Genomic DNA, 12,234 nt, shown 5'->3' with positions numbered 1-12,234 from the left:
CTTGGAGGCCGTGGGCCTTACACTCGGGACTCAGCAGGAGGAGGCCGACCCATGTTAACCGTGAACCCCAACGTGCGCTGGGGGCCCTGCCTGGCCAGGGCAGCTGCTGGGGGGTGGGGGGTGGGGTTGGGATATGCCCCCGGGCCGAGAGGACCGACGAGGGAGGGCACAGCTCAGGAGTCAGGCCGCACCTTGCCCTCGCCCCAGAAGCTTCTGCCACGGAGCTGGGGGCCTGCTGTGTGGGGCAGCCACTGTCACCTGGAATCACAGTAGTCCAGGGCCCCCTGCTGAAGGCTGGGTGGTTCGGGGCGGCAGCGATGTGGAGCTCGAGGGGGCCGTGGCTCACCCGGGGAAGGTGAGAGAGTGGAGACAGAGGCCCCTCACAGCCTCGCTCCTGGGTGGGGGGGCTCTCTGCCTGGCAGGGGGCAGGGGGTCTTGCCCTCCGCTTCGTCCCTCACCCGGCCCAACTCCCTTCCTTGCGAGTTTCTGCTCATCCTGAAGTATCCCCCCCCCCGCCCGGCCCCCATGCCTCATCTCCTGATTGGATTCTGCCCCATGTATCTTGGCTGCCCCTTGTCTCTGTCCCTCCTTGTGGAATGGTGGCCTCACCTTCCCCTCCCTCCCTGGCTCTTCTCCAGGCATCCCCGGGAGGCGGGGCTGGGCTGGCCTCCACTCCAGTCTCTCCCTGCTGCTCTGGACCCCGCTGGGCTGCTGGGCTTCTGACCACACCCTGGGGTCTGGCCAGAGCAGCCCTGGGGGTGGGCAGCTGTACCAGAACTGAGGACAAAGGTTTTTCCTTCCTCCTGACGAGGAAACAAGACTCCTGTGGTAAGACCACAGGACTGGTGCATCTCCTGTGAACCGATCTTAGGGAGAGGATGTGGGCGCTCAGAGCCCGGGCCCTTGGCCTGCCGGGTCAGAGCTGGGGAGCCCTCTGGACTTACTTCTTGTCCCTCTGCTTGTCACATGCACGGTGTCTGTCCCTGAGCTCAGCCTCTGTAGGAGGTGGCCTTGAGTACTTGTGGTGTGACGTCGGGGCCTCAGCGGCAGGAGGGGCCGATGGCCAGCCTGCCAGTTTCGGGCTCAGGCACCTTGAAAAGGCGCATATGTGCGGGCTGGTCCCCGACACTGGCTGGAGCTGGCTGACACCCCCGTGACCGCAGTGTCCTGCCTTCGGGTGGGAAAACAGCAGGAGGAGTGACCGACGGGGCCCAGCAGGCTGAGTGGGCTGCTGGGTGAGGGCCTGGTGATGCACCTGGCCGTCGATGTTCTGGTTCCTTCTGGCGGTCTCTCTGGGTGACTGCTGTGGACCAGGGCCAGGCGCACGGCTTTGGCCAGATTCCCCGGCTGGCATCCTCCCCTCACCGGCCTTTCCTGCCTCTGCACCCACAGCCCTGCACCCGCCCAGATGTCCTCCAACGAGCCAGTCTTCACGGCTGCCCCCTTCCCCGCTACCTGGCCACAGTCTGGCTCGTCGCCTTCTCGGGGAAACCTCCCCGTCCATCAGCCTTCCCCGTCTCCCCTTCTCTGAGTAGTGTGAGCCCCAGCGCTGTGCATGCGTCCCTGGCAGCTCAGATGTCCTCGGTGAGAGCCAGGCCTCGGGGGCTGTGCCCGTCGTGGGGGCCGTGGGCGTTCCTGGACTCGGGTGGTGGCACAGCCTGCCCTGGACTCACCACAGCCTGTGCGTGACGGCAGGGGCGTGAGTCCAGGCAGCGGGCAGCCACAGAGTGGGCCCTGTCACGCGCACACACGCATGTGCACACGTGTGTGGGAGGCCTCCAGCACGGCTCTGGGGCTGGCCCTCCGCGGGCGCCTCCCCGGAGCAGGGCAGGCCTTGGGTTCTGCGGCGTGGTGCCGGGGTCCGAGGCCCCCCGAGCTGGCTGGCGCCCGGAGGACACGGGGCCTGCTCTACCTTGGGCTCTCCTGGGGGGCCCGTGTGTGAAAGAGGAGGGAGCACCCCCATTGCGCCGGGCCCCCGCCACCGAGGCCATAGTCGGGAATGGCAGCTGGGCTCTCGGAAGCAACCGTGGTTTCATTTTTCCTTCCCTCTGCTTGGGTGAGGAGTCCAGCCGGGTAATGGGTTTACCAGGAGGCTGGCGCGGGGACCAGCTGGCTCCCCGCTCCTGAAATAAACTCAGGCAGCAGCACGGGGCGGGGGGGGGGGGGGGGGCAGGGAAGGGGCGGGGGGCGTCCTGCAGGCAGCTCCGCTGGGTCTGGGTTGATCGCGTGTGGCCCCAGACCAAAAACTGGCCTCCCCTCTGGGCTGGGCTCTGGATGTCAAGGGTGGGAACAACCAGGCAGGGCGTTTGTCACCTGGGGGACCGGAGGTGGAAAGGAGGACTTTCCATCTGAGAAGACTTGAGTACCCCACCCCCCCACAGGGCAGATTGAACATAAGCCATGGGCTGTCTGATCCCTAGCCTGTCATGTTCGGTCCCTGTGCCCCCAGCCTCGTGGATGGCACCCACACTGCTCTCCCCTGCCTTCGGCGTCCAGTAACTGGTCTCTGCCTTTCAGCCCACCCTGCCCCACTCTTCCCCTTTTCTACCCCCCCCATGCTCCCCCCCTTCATCCTGCACCCTCAAAGAAGCTTCTCCCCGGGGCCAGACAGGTGGAACCCCGTGTGTGTCCCCGGGCACGCTGTGGCTGTGGGGAGGGAGTCCGCTCGGGCACTTGCTGTCTGTCGCTCCCGCCCAGAAGGGACACGGGACACGCCGACTTCAGTAGGAGGGGGAGCAGAGTGAGCAGAGGTGCCGGGGAGCCTGGAGGACCCGGTCTTCCTGCCCGCCTGTGCGTGGGCGTGGCCTCGGCCCCCACACAGCACCCAGGGCCACAGCTGCTGGGTGGCCAGCACCCGCTGTTGGACTCTGGAGCCTGCTGTGCCGGCGACTTCACTCTCAAGTCCAGGCACCCTGGGACCACGGGCAGTGACTTCTGGGAGTCTCTCTGTGTGTCCCTCTCGCCTGGAGCCCCTCCCCCACCCCTGCCCCGCCTGCAGAGCGGTTAGCTCCTCCTGACAAGCTGGGACCCGGGAACGCCTGGCCCCCAGCCACATAGGGAGGGTCCAGGCCTGTGGGCTCCCCCTCGGGGGCCACACAGGGTGCCTGATGCTTGGTCTCCTTGGGTTCTGCTGGAGGGCCTGCTCACTCCATGTCTTGACCCCCAGGAAGGGGGGAGGTGTGGGGCAGCCTCCCAACGCGGGCCAGCATCTCACGCTCCCAGGCTCAGCCAGACTTCACCCGGCGCCCACTCTGCATCCCGGAGCTAAGGCAGCTGGCACGGGGCGGGGTTGGGGGGAACACCTCCCCACCCCCCTCAGATTGGCAGCATGTGGCCAGGCCCCTGAACTGAGCAGGGTGGGGCCTCGAGAGGCCTCAGGGAGGGCTTCAGGGAGGAGGTGTCCATGAGTACCAGGGGACAGACACTACAAGTGGGGGTAAGCTCGCCTGTGTTCTGCTTCCTGCTGGCCCCAGCTGACCCAGGAACGTGGCAGCTCTCCCTAAAGCCCTGATGTCAGGGGTCTGTGGCACTGAGGGGGCAGTGTGGCATTTGTGGGGCAGCACGGGGCCCTCACCCCAGCCTGGGGCCTGGCAAAGGAGCCCCGTGGCCGCCCAGCTGGGAGAGGAAAGCTGGAGCCGGCCTGGCGGGTGGGGGGGACACGGCTCCTTCTGCTGACACACAGACATTCCGCCGGGCAGAGACGCCCAGCCCGCATTTCCGCATCGAGAAAGCATTTCCCAAACAGCTTCCAGACCCCACAGCCGCGGCCCTGGATGCGCTCGGCGGCACCGAGTCCGGGGGGCGGGGGGACAGTGGGGCGGCTGTGGGCACTGTCTGGACGGCCGGTGGTGTTCTGTCCTGGGTGGTCTGCTGGCCTGCATGGCCGTGCCTGAGTCCCCGTGCCTGGCCTGGTGGGGGTAGGGCCCAGAGCCATCCGCAGCCCCCCCCCCCCAGTCCTTCAGGGAGGTGCCAAAGCCATTCCAGGCTCTGGGGACCTCATCATAACCCTTATTTGCTGCTGCTCAGAACCGTGTCCTGCCCACTGCATAGACGAGGAAGCAGGCCCAGTGGGGTCCTGGGACTCGTCCGTGGGCCTGCACCCATGTCTGCTGCTTGCAGACCGTGCTCTGCCCTTCCCAGCCCCTGGCCGTGCCGGTGCTGAGGACAGAGGCCTGGAGCAGCATGCCTCCCCACCCCGAGGCTGGGATGTGCGACGGGGTCCAGGTGGATACAGAAGGGTGGTGACAGCCCCACCGTGGGACGAGGTGGCCCGAGCAGCGGTCCCTGGCTGGGGGTCCTGGGGTCGGGGAGGGAGTGCAGGGGGCACTGGGGAGGTGGCTCTTGTGGGATAGGGACAGTCCTGGGGCGCCCGGGTGGCTCAGTCGGTTGAGCTTCCGACTTCAGCTCAGGTCATGATCTCGCGGTTCGTGAGTTGGAGCCCCGCGTCAGGCTCTGTGCTGACAGCTCGGAGCCTGGAGCCGCCTTCGGGTTCTGTGTCTCCCTTTATATCTGCCCCTCCCCTGCTCGCACTCTGTGTCTCTCTAAAATAAGTAATACTAAGAAAAAAAGAGAGCTAGGGACGGTCCTCAGGTCCCTTGGCTCGTCTCAGGCTGGCCTGGCTGGGTTCCAGGATGCCTGTCCTCACGGCTGCATCTGCCATGTTGCAGGGAGCTGGCCAGGTCCCAGGATACCGCCCCTCGGAGACCCAGTCTGGGCACTTCCTTGGGGCTTGCTGCCCTGCCTGGGGGAGGGCCCCTGGCCACCAACCTTGACTGACTCCTACTGACTCTCAGTGAAGCATTTTCCCCATCAGCTTACCGGCTCTGTGATGATCATCCCTCGTTACAGACAAGGCAGTGGGCACAGAGAGCCTCGTGCCCCTTGGTAGCAGAGCTGGGGGCTGGGCTCGGGAAGACCAGCGCTGCCCGGCGGAGGTGGCCGGAGCCACACGGAGAGCCCGTGTCTACCTTAAGTTCTCTGGAAGCAGCACTGAAAAAGGAAGGAAGCAGGTGACGTTAATTTTGACGACGTATCTCATTTAACGCAACACGTCCAGGTGGAATCATTTTAACGTGTGATTAATACAAAAATGAGAAGGAGTGCCATCATCTTTTTGGTACCAGGAAAGTGGTGTGTTTTACCCCCAGTGCGTGTCTCCATTCAGGACGAGCTACAGTTCCCGTACTCAGGCCCCCCTGTGACAAGGGACAAGGCAGAGCCCTTTCCCAGGGTGGGCTAGACTTGGGCTGCACCGGAGACGAGGCCGGCGCCTCCCCCTTCCTGTCTTTGGCTCCTCCTCCTCCCACGGCCCTGGTCCTGCATGGGAGTTAGTGATGCTTCGAGGGGCCTCCACCCCAGAAGGGTGCTCCCGGAGGAGCCCCAGGCCCTGTGCCCCGTTGGTGAGGGTGATCTGTGGATCCGAGGTGTCTCTCTGCCCCTCCCTGTGAGACAGACAGTCTCCACGGCCTCCCGTCCCCCTGCACCCTGGCTGCTGGCTGCAGGGGTGAGATCCTCCGGTTTCTGTTAGCACTTGTTTGCATGCTGTTGGAGAACGAGGTTTACGTTGCAGTAACGGACTGCCAGCCCACGTGGAAGGCCCCGTTCAAACAGCAATCTGACAGTGTGCCCATCGGGGAGACTTCTGGAGGCTCCCCGGGTGAGAGCCCGGAGTTCGAAGGCTGGTGTGCTGTTCAGAGGGAGGCCAGAAGAGAGGCTCATCCAGGAGGCGGGGGCAGACAGGCAGGCGGGCCCCAGGCAGGCCTGTGTCTGCACTGCAGGGCACCTGGCAGGCGGGGGGCCAATGGGCTGGCCTCCGCACCGCAGACAGGACCGGGCAAGGTGGGTTGGTGCCTCTCTCCCACAAACTTGAGGACCCCACCCATTGCGGGGCAGGGCTGAGTGACGGCCAATAGGGCCTTTGCCCCAGTAGTTGGCCAGGAGCTAGAGGGTCGGCCTAGGCAGGGCACGAGGGCCAAGACATCAGGAGCCAGCGTGGGGCTGCCGGTCCGGCGCTCATCGGGGCCGGAATGCATAGACCCTTATGATGCCATTGGCCACTTTGGACAAGGCTGGAGCCTCAGGCCCTGTCCTTGAGCCAAGGAGGGGGTTCAGGGGTCTGGATTTGGACTTGCCTCCCGGGCTTCTGTAGCCTGGCATCTGGGGCTTGCTGTCCTTGCGAGGGAGTCCATTTTCCCCGTGGCCCTCTCCCACCTGCTGTGGGCACAGGGATTCCCTTGCTCCCTCCGGGTGCCTGTCCCTGTCCACTGGAGGACACGACAGTTCAGGGTGCAGGACACCGGGTTTGGGGGCTGCAGGCGTCTCTACCCCTTGGGATTTCCACTTTGGTGGCTTGGCTCCCCACCCCCCTCACACTTAACAGCACCCAACCCCACCCCACCGAGCCGCCTTCTCAAAGCCCCAGGCGGCATTGCCAGGGTGGCCTCCGTTTCTGCCTCGGTTACTTTCCCGCGTTGGTGCTGGAAACACATGTGTTTGAGCATGTGTGTCTGGGTTTGCTGAATACGTCTGTGCAGGGTCCCCTGTGTGTCGCGTGCGTATTTGCACACGTGGGTCTGTTTGTGCACGTGTCTCTGCGTCTTGGCCTGAGGGGTGCCTGTGTCCGAGTGCGAGGGCGCGAGTGCGAGGGCGCGCGCGCGCGCGGGAGTGCGCGGGGGCGGTGGGCGGTGCACTGGGGGGCGAGGGCGCGGCCCGCGGGGGCGGGGCGAGGGGCGGGGGCGGCCCGTCCGCCTCTAGGATTTGGCTTTCACCTGCGGGGGGCGGAGGGAAAGCCGAGAACATAAAGGCGAGGGGCGGGGCGCCGGGCTCAGAGCGCGGCGGGGCCGCTGGGGTGCGCGTCGCTCGCCGACCGGCCATGGAAGCGTCCCGCGGCCGCGGGGGACTGGCCGCGCTCTGGTGCCTCGGGCTGCTGGGGGGCCTGGCGCGCGTCGCGGGCACGCACTACCGCTACCTGTGGAGGGGCTGCGTCCCGTGCCACCTGGGCCAGGCCGGCTACTCCGGGAACGCCGGGGACCGGAGGCCAGGTGGGCGCCGCGCGGACTCTGCGCGGGGGGCGTGGGGGAGGCGGTGCCCTGCTCCGCGCTGGGCTCCCTTTGCTCCGCTTGGGTCCGGCCTGCGCCCGTCCCGGCTGACCGGCTGACGGAGCCGAGGCCGGAGGGAGCAGGGCGGGGGCAGTGCCGCCGGCGGCCCCCTTCCTCTGGGACGCCCTGAGCTGTCGACATTCCATCCCCTCTCGGGCCTGGCTGAGGGGGCTGCCGACAGCAGAGTGGTCTTGAGCGGAGGGAAGAATAAAACAGCCCCTTGCATTGGCCTGTGGCACAGGGCGTGCATTTCCCTGGCGCTGGTAGCTCTGGGGGTCAGGCAGGAAGGCAGGCTCAAGAGAGAGAGTCCTTGGGGTCCCCGGGCAAAGTCTCGGCTTCCGGGGTGCCCAGGGCCTGGGTGGATGTGCAGGCGCTAGCCTTTCTTTCTGTCACCTTTCCGCAAGCCTTGGGAGTGGTCAGCCCAGTGGGCTCCGGGTGAGCTGTGAGGACCCCGGCAGATACACCCCTGTCCTGGCTGCATCCTGCCTCTCCCTGCTCTCCAGATCTGGTACCCACGCTGGGCCACCCTCCCTGCGGGAGGGAGCTCCTCAGAACTTGGAGCTGGTCATCCTCAGGAATGCGAGGTGGGGCGTGGTGAGTCATCAACCGGATCATGGCAGGGGCGGGGGCGCTCCCCTCCAGGCCTTCCCGGCCCTGCGTGTGGCTCTGGGCAGGGCACGCGTCTTCTTGGAGATGCTGGCCCTGCCCAGCTGTCCCTGGGGCAGTCTCTGCGGCCCTCCGTGCCAGGGGACACATCGAGCACTGAGCTGCAGGCCCCTGATGGTGGCCGTCTCCCACCTTCCCTGACTTTGTCACTCGGCCAGCCGGGTCCCTGGCTGCGTCCCCACGGGGTAGGCAGCCCTCCCACTCTGGCTCAGTCGAGGCCAGGCCGGTGCTGTCACTGAAGCAGCGTGGCACTAAGCGCCGTGAGGCTGTGTAGCATCCCGAGGCCTGGGGCTGTGTGGGGCTGGGCTTCGGGGAGCCCCCCGCCCCCCACCCCCCACCCCAGGCCTGCCTGGACTTACAGAGAGGAAAGGATCCCGGCCTGTGGTTGACAGGGCGCCACCTGCGGGCCTGAGGACCCTCTGGCGTGTTTGGGAGGAAAGCAGGACTCTGAACTTGGTAACCATCGGAGCCGAGCTTCCCGGCAGCATCTGGAGGGAGCAGGGCTTCAGAAGGGGCTTCTCTGGGTGGTTTCTGCAGGGGCAGCTTGTTTGGCCCTGGCCTGAGCTCCGGGCTTGGGAGCTGCCGTGACTTGATGGGCTCCCGGCCGCGTCGTGATGGGTGTCCCCAGGCACCGCCGGGGAGCCAGCCGGGTCTTAGCCCGGTGATGTGTCACCAGGCTGCTCAAGTCTCCAGCCACACGTGTCAGCTGAGAGCAGCACGGCACCTGTGGGCGATGCTGGAGGCCCCAGGCCCGGCTATTCCTTCCCGTAGCCCAGCTCTGGACCTGCCCACTCCTGGGCTCCTGGCTCCTCCCACGCAGGTGTGAGCTGCCCCAGACGAGTGTCAGCCGGGCCTCGGGCTGCAGAGGGCAGGGGGTCTGCACCCAGAGGCAGCTTTCGTCCCCTGGCTCCACTGGGTCAGCATGGGAGGTGCGGTGCCTTGGCGCTCTCTTTCGGCCTGGGGGAGGACCCAGGCCCCCTTCTGTGCCACCTGGAGAGTGATGTTCTCTTGGTGGTTCCAAGGCCTTCTGTGTCAATGCTCAGTTGGGGCCCTGCTGCTTGGGGTGCCTCAGGGCACTGATTCCACGGTGGGAATCGCTACGTGTAGGCCACTTGGCCCGAGAGGGCAGGCCTGCAGGACGGGGCCCAGGGGAGCACGGCCAGCCCCCGGGGAGCACAGAGGATCTTACTGTGGGAGTCAGGAGGCCGGGCTGGCCAGAATGGACATTTGGAAACCTGGATTTCCAGCATGGGTGGTCTGAGCCTCCCCACCCCACAGTTCCAGAAAAGACCACAGAGGGAATCTTTACACGTGCCCCATGTTTAACTCCTGCGGCTGCTGCAACAAATCACCCCAATCTGAGTGGCTTAAAACCATACGGGTCTATTACCTTACGGTTCCAGAGGTCAGAAGTCTGAAATGAGCTAAAGTCCAGGAATTGACAGGCCTGGTTCCTTCCGAGGCTCCAGGGAGAACCTGTTTCCTTGTCCTCCCAGCGTCTAGAGGCACCGCATCCTTCGACACAGCCCCGCCTCCGTTGACACAGCCAGGGGCCGGGTGTCTTCCCATCTCTTTCTCTCTGACCCTCTTGCCCCTTCCTTTAAGGGCCACGTCATGACACAGGACCCCCCTGGATACTCCAGGATCATTGGTCACCTCGCTGTCCTCAACTTAAGCCCACTTGCAAAGTCGCTTTTGCTGGGCCAGGCTCCAGGGATTAGGATGTGGACCTCTGGAGGGCTGACCACACTCTCCTTAAAGACCACTGAGCTGTGGCTCTCAGGGCACAGCCACGGCCACAGCCACGGTCACGGAGTCCGAAGCTCCCGGTGGTTGGAGCGGGCTGAGGACGGCTCTGCTCTGCCCCCACGTGGTCACCTCAGGAGTGGGGCAGGCGGGTTTAGGTAATTTGATCCTGCTTGTGTCCTGGTTATGTCTCTGTGAAGGGGCCCCAGCTGGAGGGCATGTGGCCAAACGCCCCAACACCCTTAAACAGGCTTCCCTTGCCCAGAGAGCTGAAGGGGGGAGGCTTCAGATCCTTCGGCCTTGAACTGCCCGCTGTGTCCAGATACCCACCCGGGCTGACGGCACAAGTGGTGCCCGAAGTGGTGGCTGAGCATCACTGCACCTGCCGGGCCCCCGCTCACAGATCTTGTCCCCACCCCCCCTCCCCAGTGGCAGGTTGCAGATCACCAGGCAGTGCGGCTCCAGGGGCCAGGGAGAGCTTGGGGCTGTGGTCAGTGTGCCAGCCCCTCCCGAGGGGGGTGCCCTGGGAGACGGCTTGGCCGATGTGGGCCTGTGCGTCTTAGCGAAGAGCAGGATTTCTGTCCCCTGGGGTGGAGTCTGAGTGTTCCTGTGCGGGCAGCAGGGGGGCCAGAACAGTGGTCACGTGGGCAGGGGGTGTGAGCTGGGGAGGGAGGCCCCGACTGGAGGGGCCCTGCTGGCTGACGGCTGCCTCCTGCCCCTGCGTCCCCCCACGTGGCTCTTCCCAGACTGCCCATCTGGTGTCCTTGTGGCCCACAGGGCTGCTGAGCGGGCCCGAGAGGCTGACGTTGACCAGGGCTCCCTGCGTATCCGACCCGCCTGGGAGCTGCTGGAGGGGGCAGTCCTCAGGGTGGGCTCAGCGCCCCCAGCCAGGTGTCTGAGAGGCTCAGGGGCGTGGTGCCATCCGAGCCTGCCTGTCCCCAGGGTCTGGACTGAGTGAGCATGGAGACAGAGCTGCCGGCCGAGAGCAGGTTTCTAGAAACCAGCGTCCCTGCCTGCCTGCTCACCCAGCACCTGCCTCCGCGGCCACGTCACGGGGTCAGCCTGCCGGAATGACACCTGCCTGCCTGGCAAGGCCGCTCAGGACACCGAGGCCGCCGTCCACCCAGCCCTCAACACACACGTGGTGCACCTTCCTCAAAGCTTCACTGAGTGCCAACTGTGTGCCCCGGGCTGTGCCCCCTGGAGGCACTTACCTTTCAGGGACTCTCTCAAAGACAGGGATCTGCGCTCAGAAGGGACGGGCGGGGTCTCCAGGGTCTCCTCTCTGAGCCCCCTTGGGTGGGTGCTGTCCGCCTGCCCTGCCCGATGGCTGTGGGTCTACCCTTCTATCCCCTCCCCTCCCAGCCAGCTCTCCCTCAGCTGTGCCCCGGGTCCCTCTGTCCCCCACCCTCTTTGGGGGCTCTGCTCTGCCCTCTAGCTTCCCATGAATCACCCTGGTTCCGTTCTGAGAGGACTCCAAGAGAGCCTCTCTTGCTCCTCTGTTGTCTGTCTTAGGCAGCCTCAGGGCTTGGCAGGGCCCCGGGATGTCCCCAGAGTAGACGCAGCTTGTGTGTGCAGCAGAGGCCCTGGCTCTGTGTCGTTTCTGGAGTGCCGGCCGGGCACATTCTGAGCATGGACCGGTGGCGGGGTTTGCATAACCTGATGGGCAGGCTCTGGGGTGGCCGGGAGGAGCCTGGCCCCCGTGTGCTGCCTTCGGCGCCCTTCAGAAGTGGGCTCACGTGGCTGGCATTTTAGGGTCGGAGCACTGAAGGTGGGCATTTTCACGGGAACTGGAGGGTGCAGTCGTGGCTTGTACGTGCTTGAGTGAAGCGTCTGTGTGTCTGTCTCCTTGCTTCTGTGGTTAGGGGAGCTGGCTGCTTAGCTGGTGAGGCTGCGTCTGAAAAGTGCAGACTGGCCCGCGGCCCAGGAGTGGGCTCCCGTCCCCGTGCCCGGCACGCTGGGGATGCTCCGTGTCTGCAGCGGCTTCCCGCCTCAGTCTCCGTGTCTCCCGGGCAGTCGCGTCCTTCCTGGCCCTAGCCTCGCACGCAGGTGTCCCGGGCAGCCTGTTCTGACGCCCTCAGTCGCTGCCCAGCCTCCCCTCGAGCTCAGCTTGGTGGACGGAAGCCTGGAGGGAGGGATGAGAGGCGAGGGCAGCCCCAATCTTCTCCACACCTCTGCATTCCTGCAGAAGGAGGTGTGACCCTCCTGGGGTGCATGGGCACAGGTGTCCTGCCCTGGTGGTCGGTGGTCTCAGATGGGAGGTGTTCTCCCAGAAGCGGAGTGCCAGGGACCTCCACTGGGTCCTGTGCTGGGGTTCTTGCTGGTGGTCTCCTGTCCCCCTGGCATTGGGAGCCCCCCTGGGACCCCAGACAGGTCCTGTGTTCGTTTCCTGGGAACAAAACGGACACAACAGTAGACGTTGGTTCTCTCGCTGTTCCTGGAGGCTGGGAGTCCAGCATCAAGGTCACGGCAGGGCCACGCTCCCTCTGAGACCTCCTGTCCTTGACGTGTCCCCCAGCCTCTCGTGGCTCCCATTGTCCCTCAGCTTGTGGCCACCTCACTCTGACCTCTGCTTCCCCGTGTGTCTCTTGTCAGGACCCCAGTCGCAGGATCTAGGGCCCCCTCACCCAGTGCGGTCTTGCCTGGATCTTTACTTGCATTTGCATTTTATTTGTGGATAAGGTCACATTCCGAGGCTCCGGATGGATGTGAATTTGGGGGGGCA

At 65.4% G+C, this 12,234-nt stretch overlaps 1 protein-coding gene across 4 annotated transcripts in view; it reads left to right on the top strand.

Moving 5' to 3' along the window:
- The window catches only part of MEGF6 (multiple EGF like domains 6), an 86,095-nt gene that overhangs the window by 45,572 nt on the left and 28,289 nt on the right, over positions 1 to 12,234 (top strand). Inside the window, exon 1 of one of the 4 annotated variants that reach the window (XM_043573602.1) lies at positions 6,826 to 7,040. The exons of the other annotated variants lie outside the window; for them this stretch is intronic. Within the exon in view, the coding sequence (XP_043429537.1) occupies positions 6,872 to 7,040 (169 nt within the window). The 5' untranslated portion in view covers positions 6,826 to 6,871. Of the gene's footprint in view, positions 1 to 6,825; positions 7,041 to 12,234 lie in introns of those variants that run through there. 4 annotated transcript variants of the gene reach the window in all.

The sequence above is a fragment of the Prionailurus bengalensis genome, chromosome C1, assembly GCF_016509475.1.
Source record: "Prionailurus bengalensis isolate Pbe53 chromosome C1, Fcat_Pben_1.1_paternal_pri, whole genome shotgun sequence".
Taxonomy (NCBI): domain Eukaryota; kingdom Metazoa; phylum Chordata; class Mammalia; order Carnivora; family Felidae; genus Prionailurus; species Prionailurus bengalensis.
Note: the sequence above shows the minus strand (reverse complement) of the source record. Positions and strands in the feature narration are given on the sequence as shown.